The sequence below is a fragment of the Glycine soja genome, chromosome 11 (assembly GCF_004193775.1).
Source record: "Glycine soja cultivar W05 chromosome 11, ASM419377v2, whole genome shotgun sequence".
NCBI lineage: Eukaryota > Viridiplantae > Streptophyta > Magnoliopsida > Fabales > Fabaceae > Glycine > Glycine soja.
The window spans coordinates 1410413-1429929 of NC_041012.1; the positions used below are offsets into that span (position 1 = coordinate 1410413).

At 33.2% G+C, this 19517-nt stretch overlaps 2 protein-coding genes and 1 pseudogene across 7 annotated transcripts; 2 read left to right on the forward strand and 1 right to left on the reverse strand.

Moving 5' to 3' along the window:
• Positions 1-124: 124 nt before the first annotated feature.
• LOC114377333 (uncharacterized protein At5g41620-like) lies at positions 125-3532 on the reverse strand. The gene is made up of 3 exons (XM_028335796.1): positions 3104-3532; positions 2609-2734; positions 125-1941 (listed from the first exon to the last, which is right to left on the reverse strand). Exons 1-3 carry the CDS (start codon positions 3470-3472, stop codon positions 430-432), a joined length of 2007 nt encoding a protein of 668 aa, XP_028191597.1. The 5' UTR covers positions 3473-3532; the 3' UTR covers positions 125-429.
• Positions 3533-6948: 3416 nt separating this feature from the next.
• Positions 6949-11241, forward strand: LOC114376668 (cation/H(+) antiporter 18-like). 6 transcript variants are annotated; one of them, XM_028334883.1, is made up of 5 exons: positions 6949-7065; positions 7155-7327; positions 7739-7985; positions 8659-9660; positions 9767-11241. In XM_028334883.1, the coding sequence occupies exons 3-5, from the start codon at positions 7785-7787 to the stop codon at positions 10979-10981; spliced, it is 2418 nt and encodes an 805-aa protein (XP_028190684.1). In that variant the 5' UTR covers positions 6949-7065; positions 7155-7327; positions 7739-7784; the 3' UTR covers positions 10982-11241. The 6 variants fall into 6 exon arrangements, with proteins under 6 accessions (XP_028190684.1, XP_028190681.1, XP_028190685.1 ...); XM_028334880.1 differs by having other exon boundaries at positions 7155-7225; XM_028334884.1 differs by having other exon boundaries at positions 6978-7069.
• A 2970-nt stretch (positions 11242-14211) lies between these two features.
• LOC114376407 lies at positions 14212-18730 on the forward strand (annotated as a pseudogene).
• The last annotated feature ends 787 nt before the right edge of the window (positions 18731-19517 follow it).

The window sequence follows — 19517 nt, forward strand, 5'->3', positions numbered from 1 at the left end:
CAAAAACAAAAATGGTGATGCGAGGCCAAATAAACATATATAATTATAGATTAATAATATCCATGAATCAAATCATGGTTTGTCTTAATAACGCATCACAGTATGAAATTTTGGAGCAAGCATGTCATAATAATGAGAAACAAAAAACTATCCAAAATTGTATACTTGTTTTTTCACTTCTCAAGACTCGATCCGATTCTTTTAGCTACATGCGTGACATCTACAGTAGTATATATAGAGAGAGAATAAAACCCAAAGGAGAAATTTGTTACAGATACAAAGTGAAAATTATGAACAAAAGTTGCACGTGAAAGGAAGAGACGAGGGGGAAGAGTAATGACCACCATCAACAGGATGTAAATTCCCCACAACTTATTATTTACCTTTAGCCTGAATTTTCCAACATGTTATGTTTAAGCTAAACCACCTCTAAAAGGAACCTTTCAAGGCTTTTAAACGCGATCTCTGCCCCTTGGACCTAGCTTCAAGAAGCTTTGCTTTCAAAGTATTATTACTCTCCTTTGATCCTGAAGGCACTTTGGAAGCCTCTGATATGTCAAGGTCTTGGGATGCAAGTTTTGCCATCCACTGCTTCACAGGGCTTGCCTGATTCCTCCATCCAGCATTGCTGCAAGAAGCCTCACCATAATTATTTTCAGCATGCATATTGCCACCTTCCGATGCCAAAAGTTGACCTCTTAAGAGATTATCAATAATGTGATTTTTACTGGAGCTGTGCAATTCAGTGGGGATATTTTTTCTCTCAGAATCATCATTTTCGTAAATCTCAAAGTGTTCAGACTTTTCAGATACAATTCCTTCAACTGGCCTAGTATCTGTGGTCTTCCCCTGATCTGCATCAATTGACTGGGACTTCTTATGCGAATCAGATGACATGGCCCAAGCAATCTGTTCTTCAAACTCCACTTGCAGGCTACATGGGCTACGATGTTTTAACCCTTCTCGTGGTATTGGTTTTTTCTTTGGTTGGTTGGTTTTTGATGTCTCCTCAAAAATTTTGCCGACAGGCTCTTCTTCATGTACCTTAGATCCCTTGTTGCTTGGCTTGTTCAACTCAAAACAATTTGAATCACTGCCCACAGAATCATCGTCATCACCAACCTCTTGTGGTGCACTGACGGCATCATTCAGTGGTACAGATTCCAAGGAATTACGGCAATTCCTTACTGCAATATTTTCTGTACTCCTACTATTTTGTTTAGCTTTAAGGAAAGTCTCTATTTCAAGACTTAGTTTATCGACTATGGATTTATCCATAAAACCATTATGAACTGCTTCCAGCTGCATTTGCATACGTTCATCCAGCCACAATTCAGATATGTGGAGGATCAAATCATGATCAGCCCCTTGAACCCATTCCTTATCAGACTTGTGTTTGACAGTATGCACCTCTTGTTCGTATTCATTTATTCCCCTAGCAAATTCATCACATAGGTCCTCCAATAGTTTTCTTCTTGTTCTCTCTTGATTCAATTCCTTTATGGCACTAGTCAGAGAGGACTTCACCTCAGAAAGATCCCGAGCTAGTTTCCTGTGTATGCTCTCTGATCGTTTTCTTAATTTCCTCTCATCCTCAAGTTCATCCCTCACAGATTGAATGGCAGCATGGAGTTGATCCTGCTCCTTCCTCTTCCGAACCAATTTATCCTCTGCAATTTGCTTCATCAGGTCATCAATCTCATGTCGACCTGCTTGTCGGTCTCGAAGCAACTCTTTGATCCGAATACGTGCATGATCTAGCTCTGATTTTAATGCTTTTATCAATGAAATGTTAGAAGCATGTTGTTCTTCCAAGCTCCATATTCTGTTTAGCACTTTTAGAAGTTCTGTAGATGTTTTGAGACTATAATGTGGCTCCCCAATCCTTCCCTTAAATTCCAAGGAACTAGTAGGAGTGGCTCCAGGATTATAGGGTGTCATCTGCAATCCAAGAAAGGACAAGCACAGCATTCAATAAAGTATTGGATAAATATTAACTATCCTTTGTACGCAACAGATGATGAATGATCAACCTAGTATTTGCAGTAAATGTTTTAGAAAACACTCTGGCACAAGAAGGTAGTTCTTGAACCAATGTTTAGAAAGACCTACACTTCAGTGGTAATTTATTCTGAAAGTATACCTACAAACACAGTGACTCAAACTAGGATTTTGTTTCATTCTCTAGACAAACTTACGATTTATTACATATGCTCCATTTATAGATATCATTCTGAAAAATTATTTTGGCAGCCAGCTAAACTACAACAAAGCTGCTCCTGGCATGGTATTTCATTATATTAGATAAAATTAGTTACTGACTGAATTTCCCAGTACGAGGGAAATTGGTTACTCATAATAATTTATATTTCTCCCATGATACACTGATAGATTATTATTCAGATAACTTCTAAAGCCTAGCCGATCTTGTACATTGAAATTGTGACTACGATGTATCCACATTATACAAGATGCCAAATTGGTAAATCCCGCAAAAGAAACATGTTTACTTGGAAGGATACTATCATGTGCCTCATTATAGTTAAGTTTTAAAGGTGTTAGCCAGTAGAAAAGAAAAAGAAAGGTCTGGGGCAAGGTTGATACTCACCTCCATGGAACTACCATAACTTGCAGGAGATAAAGGTTGCAGTGCATGATTGTTTCTCTCAATTGCCCGATGATGCTGCATCAGGGGTGCTGCAACATGCCTCCTCAAACTGCTGGCGCTAGCAGGCTGATGAAAGAGCAGAGAAATATCAGTTTAAATGAACTTCAGATTACACAAAAGTAATGGGGAAAATGTCAGTTCATAATTAAGCAGCATCAGCATAAAATGGGTCAAAGAATCAGGTACATCAAAATTTAGATTCAGTGTGTCCTTTAAAAAACAGACAAGGAAGGAAATTTTACAAATATAAAGTATAAATCACAGATGCTGAAACTGCATTTGTCATTAATATAATAAACGACAAGTCAACAAAGATACGGTAAAGAAAGAAGAAAAAAAACTAATATTATTAATTAACCTAGTAGAAGTAGTAGTAAACATTAATCCCCAACATCCTTCAAGGATCATCCATCGCCAAGACAAAAGAAGGAGTACCTGATCGGGGGAACTGGGAGAAGCATCAGCCAAAAAGTTGGAGATGTCCGGAGCCCTGTGTTTATGAAGGATGTAATGGTGGTGGCGGCGAAGTCTGGGATCAGCGCCGACTCCGCCGCAAGCGGCAGCGTTGTTAGCAGAACGATGATGATGCATTTGAAAGAGTGGGAAAGAGTGGTTGAATTCCCAGAGAGCCGCGGCGAGCTTTCTAGCAGAAAGAGAAAGAACGCTGCTGCTATGGTAGTTGTGAGCCCAAGACCAAGAGGGCACTGGAGTAAAGGGGCCCCTACTTTTCCCTACCAATACCCCTCGCCTTAACTTTTCTCCCAATTTTTCCTCCTTTTCCGCTTCACCTTCCTCGCTTTTCATCTCTCTCTACCACCTTTATTTATGGCTCTCTCTCTCTCTCATCGACTTACCTGTTATCTTTTCATTTATTATTTTCTTTCCCCTTTTTGTTATTGTTAATACACGTGGGTGCGTCTAACACTGTGTCTGGCGTCCAAATTTGTTCGGTGCGCTCTGCTACTAGTACTACTGCTTGATTCATTCACAAATAACTATATTGTAATCTCATCGATCTTATTTTCTTGAGATTAATTACCCTCTTGTTTATTTTGTAAGAAATAAAAATAAACCTCGTGTTTACGTTATACTCATCTTTTTTAAAATTTTGAATCAAGTTTTTTTATAATAATTTTATTATTAATCTAAATCCTCTCTTAAATTATGAGAACGTGGTTTGTGTTTCCTTATAATACCATTGAAGTTCCAGTTGAATGATACACCCATTACGTTTGACCCTCAACAACAAAAGCTAAAAGTTATAAGACATTAATGACCTGACCGAACTTCTTATTCATAAAATTACTTGAATAATTTTTTATGAGATTTTATTTATAAAGTGTATAAGAAGAAATGAGAACAACTACTGTTAGGTGATACGATTAAAATTGTGCTTTTAAACTTTTAATTTTGAAGATATATATACGCGCGTGTGGAGGGAACAATACATCTTACTGAAAGTAACTATTCAAGCCTACAATGAAATTAACGTATAGGATGAATTTATTTATGTGTAATACTTACATAAATATAACTAACCATTCTCGGTGGGATTATGCATGTAGGATACTGATTTAATCTTGTGTGGGGATAGGTATCTTCGTGTACCTTCTCCTATCATTATTTTATAAATGAATAACAGTGAAAATTATACATTATAAAAATATATTTAACTGACATTATTGAAAAAATATACTTATATCATAGACAACTTTGTATATCCAGTGAGATGTCATGTTGCTGTGAATGGTAGTAGTAGCTAATTTTAATAAGTATGCCAAAAACATCAAACTTTCTTGGGGAAAAAATACATTCATATGTAATCAACTTTAAATGTCATTGAGAAACGATGGAAGAAAGTATCGGAAAAAAAAACGATAGAAGAACCAATATTTATCTCAAAAATATTATTTTATCTGTTTCTATTTATAAGGCCTGGATTTAAAATATATTTATTTATTTTTATAAAACTTAACTAATAATGTTTTTTATATTAATTATTTTATACTAAAAATATTCTTTATTGAAAGAAGAGAAACAATGTATTGATAAATAATTAGAAAAGAGAGAAAAAATAATGATAAAGATAATTCTAAAAATAAATTATAAATTTAAGATACATTTATTGGTATAAACTAAATAATCAATTTTTTTAATGTTGATGAATTAAGTAATTTGAGTATATAGAAATGGAGGGAGCATTCTTATTGAAAAATAGATAGATAGGTAAATGACTTTAAATCTTGTTAAGAAAATATACATATTATATAAATTTTAAAGATTTAAATTTTAAAAAAGTTTGTTAAAGAAAAGTAAAGAAAAATGATGTTTAGATAATTTAGTTCATCAAAATAGCCAACACGGAGTTGCAATGGACATTACTCCTATATGGTTGAAATCTATCTTGGTGAGGAGAAAAGTGAAATCTATTTTGGAGAGGAGAATCACATATGTATAAAATAGAAAGTCAGATATTAAATTATAAATTTATGTCGGTGATAAATTTAATTGTACAGAGGTATAAGTATACAACCGTTTACAACTAACTAGATATTTCATTAATTAACTTATTGTTACTTTACTATTTATAATAATTAAATTTAAAATGATATTTAATTTTTTATAAGACTCCATTTATAATATTGTTTGTTTATCATCTTTTGTCACATGAAATATGACAGTGTTTATTTTTTATTTTATCTCACTTTTAATTTAATTATTTTTTCTTTCTTTCATAAAAAAATTATATATAATTTATCATCCATAACAACTCTTACCCTTCATCTCGCACAACTCTCATTTTTTATCCATCTTTCCTCACATGAAACTGGAATTGTAGACCATAATATTATTATTTTTTTTTATTCATTTTTTATTTTTATCTAATATTTTGTGATTTCTAACGTTAGTTTATTGCGTTGATACATATGCGATCATGCACATTTAACTTAAGGGATTAGTTTTTCAGTATAGATGTATTTTTATGAGTCTTTTATTTTAATTTTTTAAAGTATTTTGTCCAATGTGAATACACAATTTTTTGAAAAGCATTCTTATTTAATTTTATTATGATTGGATCAAGTATGATAATTACTTCTTTAATCTCTTTTTTCAACTTTCTTTTTCTCTATTTTTATAATTTCATTGGTCTTTCAATCTTAGGTTGAAAATCTTTTTTCATGATTTTGTTATAAGTTTTAAGGAAGGAAACTAACACGATGTCGAGGTTGAACGATATTAATGACTAACGAGGGATTAAGAGAGCAGTTGATAGGTAAATTAGTCTAATGTGTATATTAAATGGGGATAGTTTATTATTATTATTAACATTTTGTTATGGTGGTAATATTTTAAGGAGATGTTTACCTGGTATATCTATGGAAACATGTAATAAGAAGTTAATTGAAAATAATATTTATTTATTTCTATATTAAAATTTAAATATAAACGTAATGTCTATGTTAATATTTATAAGTAAAATCAGATTTAATTGAAAATTGGAAAGTATTTTTTAGAATTAAAATAATAATATATGATTAAGTTTTTAATTAAAATACCAATAAGTGATTAAGTTTTAAAAATTAAAATAATAATAAAGTGTTAAGCTTGGAAACTAAATTAAAAAGTTAATTATTTTTAGAAACATGAGAATCACGTAAAAAATTTTACATCAATGAGACATGACATGAAAATGAGTCAAATAAACATATACATTAAAAGATGTGTTAATTTATTGTACTTTTATATATTCATTTTTTAATTCATTTTTATTTAAAATATCAATATGTGAGTCTTACACACTTTCAAAAACTAAAATAGATATTTATCTATAAATAAGTGGACAAAATTAATAATGAAGTATATTTTTTTGTTAAATTTTAATATATTGCTATAAGTAAGTTCTAATGTTAGTAAAAGTATAAAAAGATTACTCCATATGTCTTTATCTATAAAGTCCAATTACCTAATTAACAAGAAATGAGAAGAATAATTAATTTAATTAATAATAATAAATTTGTGTTCCAATAAAAAAAGTAATAGATTTATCCTCAATTTATATATATATATATTTTTAAAAATTTATTGTTGTTAATATTTTTTCTCTCTCACAAATATGTGTCAATATAACTTTTGACTATTTAATTAGGGATATTTTTATATAAAAATAAATCATGCAAGAAACAATTTTTTTGACGGAGAGATTGAACCTTATATAAAACAACAATTAATGCAGAAAAATTGATTGAAAGATAAGGATTGGGCCCGTGAACGAAGATTTTCAAGTTTTTAAAGAAGGTCAATTTCATACAACACCAGAAACAAAAAAGCGCGTATGTGAATAAAATACGGCGTTCTATTTGGTGGTCAACTCGGTGCCCTCTGTTTCGTAGTCACAGGTAAGTAAGTTCTCCATTTTGCTTTCCGATTTTCTGAGTTTCTTTTCCCTTCCCCTTTCTGTCTTCTTATGTGTCTCCTTTTTTTCTAGGAATCAAATCTCAGAACCACTAAGTGAATCCGATTCTTCTTCTTCCTTCACCAACCATTGACGTTAAACAGGTGCTCTTCTTTTATTTGCTTCCTCTCTTTCTTTGGTAATCATTACCTTTGCTTTCAAATATTCCTGCCGATTATGAGCACAACATGCAAACTAAATGACTGGTAATGCCTGCCTCCTTTTTAACCTGCTCTTGTTAAATTCAGCCACTCTCTAATCAATATACTTAATACTTATTATTATTGTTTACACAAGACAAATTTATATTATTATTATTATTATTATTAGTCAAAGGCACTCAAAGGTTTGGGGTTATAAGACTCATAACAAATTGTTGAGAAAAAGAGAGATGCATTTTCCAATACGTTCGTCTTGCTGGACATGTTTGTGCGTTGCGTGAGTGACTTGTTTTGACTGTGTGGGAGAGGTGCCGTCTTTCAAAAGATTTGTTACCCTGATTTGGAGTGTGTTTTCAATGAGTACTTACGGTTTTCATTTGATTTTATTAGTTTTCTGTTTTCTATATCAGAGTTACATAACATATGATTAAGAATTTAAGATAAATGTTTCTGCAGAAATTTAGTTGGATCTGCTGTTAGTTGTGGATTTTGGACTGTTGAAATGGCTTCCAATGCTACATCTGGAAATGCTTGCCCGCAGCCAATGAAAGCCACATCAAACGGTGCGTTTCAGGGTGACAATCCACTTGATTTCGCGCTTCCCCTGGCTATTTTGCAGATATGCCTTGTTCTTGTAGTCTCAAGGGGACTGGCATATCTTCTTAAACCTTTCAGGCAACCTAGAGTTATTGCAGAGATCATTGTAAGTTCATTTCTTTTCTTTGATTTTTAATCAATCTAATTAACTTAGCTTATATTTTCTGGCTCATAATATAAATAAATAGCAAACAGGATTGACACATCTGATCGAGTTTTCTTCACACACTTGTGATTTGGATTCAATTCTCAGATTTCTCCTGTTTGCAAGTGATATTTAAATTCTACTATAAATCCTCGCTAAGATTGGGGGTCTTCTCTGACCTTGTATGGGGGGTGTGCCTTCCCCTAATAAACTTTTTTTTTCAAGAAAAAAATAAAATTAGTTATTTGAATTAGTAAGATCCAATTCTTTTTCTCTGTTTAATAGTTACAACTTACAAGAGAGTCCCTAGCAAATAGGGCAAAGAGAGAGCAATATGACTCACTGGGAATAAATCATTCATCATTTGCTTCGTAATCAAGTTGAATTGCTACTAGTTCACGAGGCAATTGGCATATGACAAGAGTTTTTCGTATCCAATTTCTATATAATTTCATAGTCTCCAGATTTCACTGTGTTTCACTAGTCTAAATGAGTTATATATATAATGTGAAAGTTATCGTGTATAATGCAATGTGATTTAAAACAATTCATAAGTCGGGGTAGAGATGTTAGAGAAACACACATGCCAAAATATGTACAATGGTTTTAAAATGTGTAAGACTGCTATTGACAGGGAGGAATAATTCTCGGGCCATCAGTGCTTGGACGGAACAAAAGCTATATGCAGAAAGTTTTCCCACCCAGGAGTCTTCCAGTATTAGACACTTTAGCAAACATTGGCCTTATATTCTTTCTATTCTTAGCAGGCCTGGAGTTAGATCTTAAATCTCTGCGTCAATCTGGAAATCGAGTCCTCGCTATTGCTATGGCTGGAATAAGCCTACCCTTTGTAATAGGAATTGGTACGTCATTTGTTCTAAAACAAACAATTGCCAAAGGTTCAGATAATGCCGCATTCCTTGTATTTATGGGTGTTGCTCTGTCCATAACTGCATTTCCCGTATTAGCCCGTATTTTGGCCGAGTTGAAACTTCTAACCACAAATGTTGGCAAAACAGCTATGTCAGCTGCAGCAATTAATGATATAGCTGCCTGGATTCTGCTTGCTCTTGCTGTTGCCTTGTCAGGTCATGATCGATCTCCACTCGTGTCATTGTGGGTCTTCTTAGCTGGGTGTGGTTTTGTCATTTGCGCAATCCTTATTGTCCCTCCAATTTTCAAATGGATGAGCCAACGATGCCATGAAGGTGAACCAGTTGAAGAGGTATACATATGTGCTACATTAGCTGCTGTTCTGGCTGCTGGGTTTGTCACAGATGCTATAGGAATCCATGCCATGTTTGGTGCTTTTGTTGTCGGAATTTTGGTTCCAAATGATGGACCGTTTGCCAGTGCTCTAGTGGAGAAAGTAGAGGATCTAGTGTCTGGTCTATTTCTTCCTCTTTATTTTGTGTCAAGTGGATTGAAGACTAATGTAGCCACCATCAAGGGGGCGCAATCATGGGGTCTTCTGGCTTTTGTTATATTTACAGCTTCGTTTGGGAAGATTCTTGGGACTCTTGTTGTTTCACTTTTCTGTAAAGTTCCTTTTAATGAGGCTTTGGTGTTGGGGTTCTTGATGAATTGCAAGGGCTTGGTTGAATTAATAGTCCTCAACATCGGTAAAGATAGAAAGGTATTTCAATATTCTTGCTCTCACTATTCCCTATAATCTGTTTAACAAGGTGCGTTTTCCTTATCTATTGTCATGATGGATATTTAATATATCATGCATTTTGCAGGTTTTGAATGATCAGACCTTTGCCATTATGGTTCTTATGGCTGTCTTTACTACCTTCATCACCACTCCTCTCGTGACTGCTGTGTATAAGCCTGCAAGAAAGGGAAAAATAACAAATTACAAATATAGAACAATTGGAAGGAAAAATGCAAATAGCCAACTGAGGATTCTTGCCTGCTTCCATGGTGCAAGAAATATTCCATCGATGATAAATTTGATTGAGGCTTCAAGAGGAATACAGAAGCGTGATGCACTTTGTGTGTATGCAATGCACCTTAAAGAATTCTCTGAGAGGTCCTCATCAATGTTAATGGTACACAAGGCAAGAAGAAATGGGTTGCCATTCTGGAACAAAGGCCATCATGCAGATTCTAACCATGTTATTGTGGCATTTGAGGCTTACAGGCAACTAAGCCAAGTGTCTATTCGGCCAATGATTGCAATCTCATCTATGAACAACATACATGAAGACATTTGTGCAACCGCTGAGAGGAAGGGAGCCGCAGTCATTATTCTTCCATTTCATAAGCATCAAAGATTGGATGGTTCACTAAATATCACCAGAAATGATTTTCGATGGGTTAACAAAAGGGTACTTGAGCATGCACCATGCTCAGTTGGAATTTTTGTTGATCGTGGGCTTGGTGGTACATCCCATGTCTCCGCAAGTAATGTTTCTTATCGTGTTACAGTGCTTTTCTTTGGTGGTGGTGATGATCATGAAGCCCTTGCTTATGGAGCTCGTATGGCTGAGCACCCTGGCATCAGATTGCTGGTTATTCGCTTTGTAGGGGAACCAATGAATGGAGAGATTGTAAGAGTTGATGTGGGTGACTCCACTAGCACCAAATTAATCTCACAGGATGAGGAATTCCTCGATGAAATTAAGACGAAAATAGCCAATGATGACTCCATCATCTATGAAGAGAAAGTAGTAAAAGATGGTGCAGAAACAGTTGCTATTATCCGTGAGTTGAAAAGCTGCAATCTGTTTCTTGTGGGTTCAAGGCCAGCCAGTGAAGTTGCCAGTGCTATGAAAAGAAGTGAATGCCCTGAACTTGGACCTGTTGGTGGTTTGTTGGCATCACAAGATTACCCCACAACTGCATCCGTTTTGGTGATGCAACAATTTGAAAATGGGGCGCCAATAAATTTTACTATCTCGGACTCAGAAATGGAGGAACACGTACCTGATCGGGATTCAGAATCTGCTTAACGGTTCTCTAGGATCGCACCAACTTGTTTGGGCTTTTCTGAACTCCATGCAGCTTTGCTTTACAGTAGTACTTAATAGTTCAAAATTTTATTTTCCTTAGAATTGGAATTTTTATTATAGGACTGAGGAGTTGTGCAAAGATTTATGGTGTAAAATTAGGATTCTAGCATCAATTCCAATTCTATTTTGTAGTTGTAAAATCTATAATAGTAATAAAGGTATATCCCAGTGTATTTTCCACTTTTCTTTAGAATCTTTTACCCTTTAATTGTTATTACATACCACTTCACTATTCTATTTCAACTTCCCACATTAGTTACATTGATTACAAAAATTGCACATTAGTTATATGGGTGTAACTTCATCCCTTTTCATTTTTGAAATTCATACCAAATTTCATTTTTATTTTTCAAATTATTATAGTGGAGTAAAGGTTGGGTTGAATGGTATTTGTTGGAACTAGGGAGTAGGGTAATTCTCTGCCAGACTTAGAAAGAGGGAGGTTTTATTTTGGTAAGCCAAATTAAAGAAGGAGGGAGGTAACTGATCGGATGATATGAGATTTGAAGAAATTGAATGAAATCGATTCGGATGATGCAGGTCGATGCAAGGATAAAATAATTAAATAATTAAAGTTTGATTTTTAGATATATTAATGTTTGTTATTAATTTTTTAAAATAAAAAAATACACGTGTTAAATAAAAGATTTCACATATCAATTTTTTCTTTGTAGTAGAAGAAATCTCTTATAATTTTTACTTTATGTCTCATTTTCTATTGAACCAAAATTAATATTTTTTGGTTTTACATCAAGAGTTCACGAATGTTCTTTAATTCTGTGTATTAGAAACCAATCTTGTTTATGATGTATAACTATTATTCATCCAATAAAATTTTACACATGATAAAATCAAACATAAATTCTTTTATTACATAAATCATTCATACTCATATAAAAACAATAGCTTACACGGCACAAAATCATGTTTGTCTACAGATAGAAAAGCTTGTCATCATTTACCCAATTTTCTTATCATTTATTGGTTATGATTTCAAACCTGTTGAATTACCAAACGATTAGCTGATGTGACAATAAAACTAATAACGTGATTTTAATCCGACTTCTAGTTGGTGAATGGGGATGAATTCAGTGAGCGGAACATTAACAATGTTGTAGTGGCTTAAAATCTATTTGCGAATTAAAATTTGATGATTGCTACATTAGTACATTAGCAAGTGGGAGTTGTAGTTCTGTAGTACATAGTTTCCCCCATTTCTAGTTATTTAATTCTTCTTAATTGTTTAGTTTTGTTTTGCTGTGAATAATTTTTTCTATATTTCCAATTTGGATTTTACATTAAAATTAATTAAATATAGTGTAGTTTTTAAACACGTAAGATTAAACTTTAATGGTACAATGCAGAATTTATTATTTTAATCTTAAAAAATAACTATAATATAATATAATACAAAATAAAAACATATTATAAGTATTTAGACTAAATTATTTTGAGATTGAAAAAATCGAATTAAAAATATAATTTTTTAAAAGAAAATAAAATTATTTTCTTAAAATATTAGTTTGGTTTATAAAGCACGACTTATTAGAGATTCATGAGTCAAAACATTTTTGAGTTGAGTTGGACTAATAGTGGCATAAATTTTTGATATCTCTGTCCTTGGTGAGCTGCAGCTTAAACAAGTTGGTTCATGAACCACTTATATTTAAAAAATAAATAATTATAAACATTAAAATCAAATTATTATATATATATATATATATATAACATGTCAATAATTTTTTTTAATCTCTATAAATTAAAACAGAAAATTATGGAAGTAATATCTTGTATTTTATATTATTTTAGTGTTTCTATAATAATATAAAATATAATAGTTGTCATTTGTACTATAAAATAACAAAAGATAATACATAATAATATAAATAAAAGAGAGTGCATCAATCATAACAATAAAACAAATGCTGGAAATTAAAATCTCTCTCTCTCTATATATATATATAAACAATTAATCTTAAAATAGAAATTAAAACACATATAATAGAAATTAACAACACATGTAATATTAGACTTATTATTTAAACAAAAATAAACACCAAGCAAAATAAGTTACCCTAATATAACCTATTTGGTTAAATTGAGCTTAGCCACCATAAAATAAATTCAGCTTGAATTCTTACAACTCAATCTACCTGATTCATGTTATTTGACTCATAGTGTCAATGCATTAAATTTGAGACCCCTACTTTTTTTATCCGTATTTGAGACACCTACTCTAAGTGTAGCATGGAATTTAGAAGATGAATTCTGCACCAACCACACAGTTCTGGTTTTACAAAAACAACCTTGACCAGCTAAAAAAAATCTTGATGACCACCTTAATTGACTAGCTATAACATTTATCTTCCTTTATTTATATTTAAAATTTAGAGTTATTTTCTTTGAATCCACACGTAATCTAATCAAGACCTAATATTATAGGAGAGGGTCCCTAATTTCTCTGGTGCCTCGCCAATCATGAGCATGCTTGGAATTCCGTTGAATCAAGCTTGAACGGACGTTGGCAAAAGGCACTCCTAGTTATCTTTTGATTTAAACGGACGTTTGGAAGGTAATGAACGGAATTTCAATTTTCAAACATGCACCATCTTGCTAGTCGTAGACGTTAAGCTAACCAAAACAAGTTCTTTATTGCTTCAACACAAACAGACTTGCACAAACTTCACGTATATATGTTGAGCTGGAAAGTCTTTAATTATTTGCCACTTGCTCCTCATCACCCATTGCTTTATGCGTCTATTTAATTTGCTCCCTATCAATCTCAACTTCAAAGTCCAATATCTTGCATTGACACTAGTTACAAACTATTAATTTCAACAACGAGACTCATTTTCATCTATTTTCCTATTGTTCCTCTTCTCGTTCGGATCTTCCACTACTCCAACCACCAGTTGGAGAAAAAAGGTTCGTGAGCCATGCCAGAAGTAAGTTTTTTACTTTCACGACATTATATACAATGGTCACAACTCAGAGAATGCAACTGCGGCCATTGTGGGTGCACCCACATGGGCCAATAGAACAATCTTGGCTGGGCAGAACCATTTTGGTGACTCGCCCCAAGTTGGACGCGCTCAGGGATTTTACATGTACGACAAGAAAGACGTTTTCAAACTGCTTGGCTTGGTTTTTCCTTGGTGTTCAATTCCACCATGCACAAGGGTACCATAAACTTTGCTGGTGCTGATCCTTTGATGAACAATACCAGAGACATTTCGGTTATTGGTGGGACTGGTGACTTTTTCATGGCAAGGGGAGTGGCCACTCTGAGCACGGATGCTTTTTCATGGCACGGGGCTTATCCAAGGCAGGAGCAGAGGAAGGAAGTGCCATAGAAATTAGAAATGCACTCTCACTTACACTCACATTCACTCCACTCTTCTTCTTCTTCCTCTTCCTCCTTCCACTCTCCGCACCTCAACTTTCGCCACCTCCCGAAATGAAACCAAATTTCCAACGCAAGCTTACAGGAATTCCAACAATTCGCCTGGATCACTTGCTCACATCTCCAATTGGAAATTCTCCTTGCCTCCTCCTCCTCCTCCTCCTCTTGTTTCTTCTTCTGCTCCTGCTATTACTAATTTATCCACCAAACTTCTCAACTTTATGCTGCTCTTCGGCTTCCTCACACTTCAAGATTCTTATCCAGCACTTGCTTCTTCTTCTGACATTTCCACTATATTTGGGGATATTGGTGACTTAAGCACAGGTTTTGCTTCAGTTAGGAAAATCTCCCTGTCACCTTTTTTAATTACAATGCGTTAAAAAATAAAAAGCGGACAAATGAACCGTAATTTGATGTATTGCAATTGACAATGGAGAATGCAGCTTTTCTTTACCATTACTTAAACATTTATTATTACTTATGTGATTTAGAGTGTACTCTACCATTTTATCTAGAATCACTTGGATATAAATTACTGCGCTACTCAAAAACAATATACTTTTGCTTCTTTTATGCTCCGTCACAGGCGTTTCTGCTAATATTTTTCTCTGAACTGGGAGACAAGACCTTTTTCATTGCAGTAAGTGCACATTAATCGCATTATCACTAAGCAAATAACACGATCCTATTGATTTGGGTGTTTGATGTTTTATGCAGGCGCTACTAGCAGCTAGGAATTCAGCTGGTGTTGTTTTTATTGGAACATTTGGCGCACTTGCGTATTTTTTATTGTTTCACGGTGATTTAAATGTCCTTGCACTTTATTTTTTGACTTGATGGCGTTTTTTTGTGACAAATTTAATTTTTATTCACTGACACGGTCAATAAGAAATAATCTTAGATATGAATTTTTAAATAGTTATTGTTAAAGTCAATAAATTTATCATATTTGATTAAATGACAATATAAAAATACCTTTACCCATTCAATGTATTCTAATTAAATTTGTTTATGATTACTCGCCATGCATATAAGTCTATTCAAACAACTATGGTGAAAATATTCACAACCTAGAATGGTAAAATCCTGCAGGGAGTTGGCTTGTGGACAATATTAATAGACTTTAATGGTTTTTTTTATGTACCTTCTGGAAAGGCAAAGTGGTGCATTTGTACAGAATTCTTCTGGCTTATGTTGTGTCTAGAAGTAAAAGAACCATATCAACGTTTACGGAGTGCCACTTTTATAAATGCTAATTTTTTTTTATTTATAAGATGCATGTATCTTCAGTTATACACTTCTCTTTAAATCGTTAATATTAGAGTTTATTTGTTATTGGCAGGGCAATGACTCTGATATCTGTTGTCCTTGGACGAACTTTTCATTATGTTGATGAAATCTTGCCATTCAGGTTTTTTCTTATTTCCTTGATTCATTTATGAACTGTGTGCTTATAAATATGATTTGGCCATACTGGGAGAGTGAAAATAATTCCAAACTTCCAATCATTCTTCACATGTTTACAATTAAATAATATGATTAACATTGTCTAGGATATGGTTTGAAAATAACTCGAAATGTTGTTTTTCAACCTTTACGAACCTTTGACCAACTATGAAACAGTTTTATCATAATACAACGTCAAATTTCTTCTTAACACATATTTAATCATTTGCAAAAAATTATTTGCTTGTGACGCATACATATCTTTAGTTTGTTGACGTTCTTCCTTGTTTTCTATAAATGTCGTTACTTCTGTGCCTTCCTTTGGGTTCGGGTCTAAAACCATGTAACGTGAAGTCATTAATCTGACTATGAAAGACTTTTCAAAAACTTCATCTAATAGGTTGCTTTGCACAGGTTTTGAGAAACTGATTTACCTATTGATGATATTGCTGCTGTTGGCCTATTGGTAAATATCACCTTCATGTGTAGTAAAATGCTTACAGACTAATAGTGTTTGCTATGGCACACATTATTTACATTTTCTGTTTTAGATTTACCCTCTCTTAAGTTGTACTGAATTGACTTCAGGTGTACTTTGGGGTCTCTACCCTGCTGGATGCCTCATCCAGTGATAGCCAAAAATCCGATGAAGAGCAGAAGGAGATAATATTTGGTATCTAATCATCATTTACTGCAGCACAATGTGCCTACATGAATATTGGTTTAAGCTCAGTTTTTTTATTCTTCACTTTGAACTGGTTCACAATATTTTATATGGTTCCTACAATTTAATGTTTCCGTTCTTAACCAGGCAGAGCTAGCAGTTTCCGATTTTTCTGGAAATGGGGCTGGGATACTATCAGCTGCCAGCACAGTTGCCAGTACTTTTCTCTTGGTTTTTGTTGCTGAATGGGGCGATAAGTCATTTTTCTCCACAATTGGTGAGTTCTAAAGTTAGAAATTTTGGTTCACAAAAACTAACTGTTATATATGGACCACTTATAATTATAACACCTTTCTTCTCATTAGTATCATTCTTTTATGATATTGACAGAAATCTTGCTCTGAAATCCCTATTAAACAAACCAATGTATAAATAAATAAATATTGATATTGACAAATCTTGAAGATAACTTATCTGCTTGTCCTGTAAAGAGTTGAGTGTCAATTGATTTGGATCAGTACAATTCCAGTTTATATAATTTTCTTGTTGAATTTTCATTTTTTTTTCAAATACCAAGACATGTTATCTTGCTTCTTGTCATGCACTGAACTCATCTTCAAAGATCCTGAATTATTTTTCCCCTACTTTTCAGCCCTAGCAGCAGCTTCTTCTCCCCTTGGAGTCATAGCTGGAGCACTGGCCGGTCATGGTGTTGCAACTTTGGTAACTCTTTTTTCAGTAATAAATTGATAGAACTTCTAAATGTGGGGATCTGCTCTTTCAAAGTAACAGTAAATGCTTTGTTTAACATTGACATGCATGATAATATTTAATTTAAGCTTCTGGAACAGTATACGAAAATTGGATTTGCCAAAATCTGCAACTGAAGGGCAACAAAGAAAAAAGGAAATATATTAATAAACTGGCCGTAAATACAGGCCCAGTGCAAAATGAGTTGCTGATTACTTGTACGGTTGTACCCATTTTCTAAGTGCTCTTTGAAGTTTAAACAAACACTTTCGTGATGGCTTTTGATAATTTATTCTAAAATATCTTACTCGATAATATAAAAATAGCTAAAGCAGGTCTCAAGCTATATTTTTGTTGTTTCCTGATACGTGAGAAGCTATATTTAATACCCACAACAAGCTCAAAATAAATAAATAGTGAAAATGAGGCTATCTGAAGAAGACCTTGACAATTTTGGTAGAGTTTAATTCATGTGATTCATATTTTCTGGACCGACTGTCCTTTCACACATTCAATTTGCAATATCTTTGGGCTCTTATATTCTCAATGTATCTTTTACATATATGCTGCAGCTAGCTGTACTTGGGGGTTCTTTACTTGGGACGTATTTGTCAGAGAAGGTAACTTCTTGCTTGATATGCTGTATTTTGTTGGTTCCAATCTCATGGTTCTCCCTGTTGAGTAACCCAACCAGATTTTATAAATATGAAACTCTCTAGACATTTGCTATCATCTCAAGCAGATAACTAACCAATTTAACCAAAAGGGCGTAATACTAGGGAAAATAGCTGAAATTGAGTTATGATCTTTAACATGCTTTTCTTAAATCATTGCTACTTATAGAATCTGGCTCATGGAGCTCTTCTGTACATAATTTTCTGCAATGGAATTCCACTATTCCTGCATAAAATATATATGATCGCTACGAACAGTGCAATGTTAGACGTTCATCTAGTGGGCCTTATTGGGAATGAATATGTTCTTTCACCCGGATAATATATATAGCCAACTGAAGTCTCCATGCTGGTTTGTATTAAGATTTAAGACTAAAGAGCACCTTATTTTAAGCGTACGAAAATGCGGATGCTCTTATAATCACACATTTTATATTCTGTAGATAGTGCACTACAATTGAAGCTCGGACCTACATTTGTGTTTCTGTTTTGGAATATTACCTTCATGCAGCCATAAACTAAAAACACCGTTTTTCATTCCTTTTGAAGGTTATTGCCTACATCGGAGGTGTTCTCTTTCTCGTCTTTGCGGCAATAACCTTATTTGAAATTGTGCAATAGGGTTAAAGGAAATGCAATATAATCTCGGTGCAAAGGGCTCAAGAACGTAATGACCTCTAGAGTTGTATGATTCTGCACTCCCATTATTAATGGCGGCCCCAGAAGGGGAAAAAAATGTATAATACAGCATCTGTTTTAGGAATAGTTTATTACCTTTTAATGCAAGCCTCATAAATTATGTCATGCTAGTCATTGAAATTTTGTTATTTCATTTTAAACGAACATTTTAAATACATAAATTATAAATTATGTGAAAAATGACTTAATTGTTGATAATTATTCCGTGTAGTATACCAGTATTTGTAAATGAACATGAAATGTAAAAAGTATTATATATTTTAAGAAAGTTTCTTTTTTATTAGTAATCAAAGTTATCATTTTTATTAGTTTAAAAAGCATTTAATTTTGGAAAAAATTAAAATTAGTTTAGTTAACGGAATATTATTTGAATAATAATTTATCAATGTAAGTCATTTATCTAACGCGGAGGTGTGTATTACGAACATAATTGGGGTGTCAACTAAGACCCTCTATTAAAGAAAATAACTATGAGTTAATATGTAAACTAATAAGAAGGAGGAAATATAGATTTAGGAACTATTTTTTAATTTTGTCTATTTCGGATATTAATATAAGTTTGATATCAAATTCAAGGAATAAACTTTAGCATCTAGCTAGAACTTTTCACATTTGGATTTAAAATCTTTAAAATAGTTTCTGCACAGATACAAAAATCACTTAGGATGCTTCATCAAATAAACAAAGAAGACCACTTAATGGATCGAGCAACATGAATAACAGCAAATTATAAATTCAAAGATGTTTTTCTTTTGTTTCATTAAATTAGTTACGATAGTACACTTAAAATAAATAATTACAATAGTGACTAATTTCCGCCAAATTTAAGGATCAAAATGT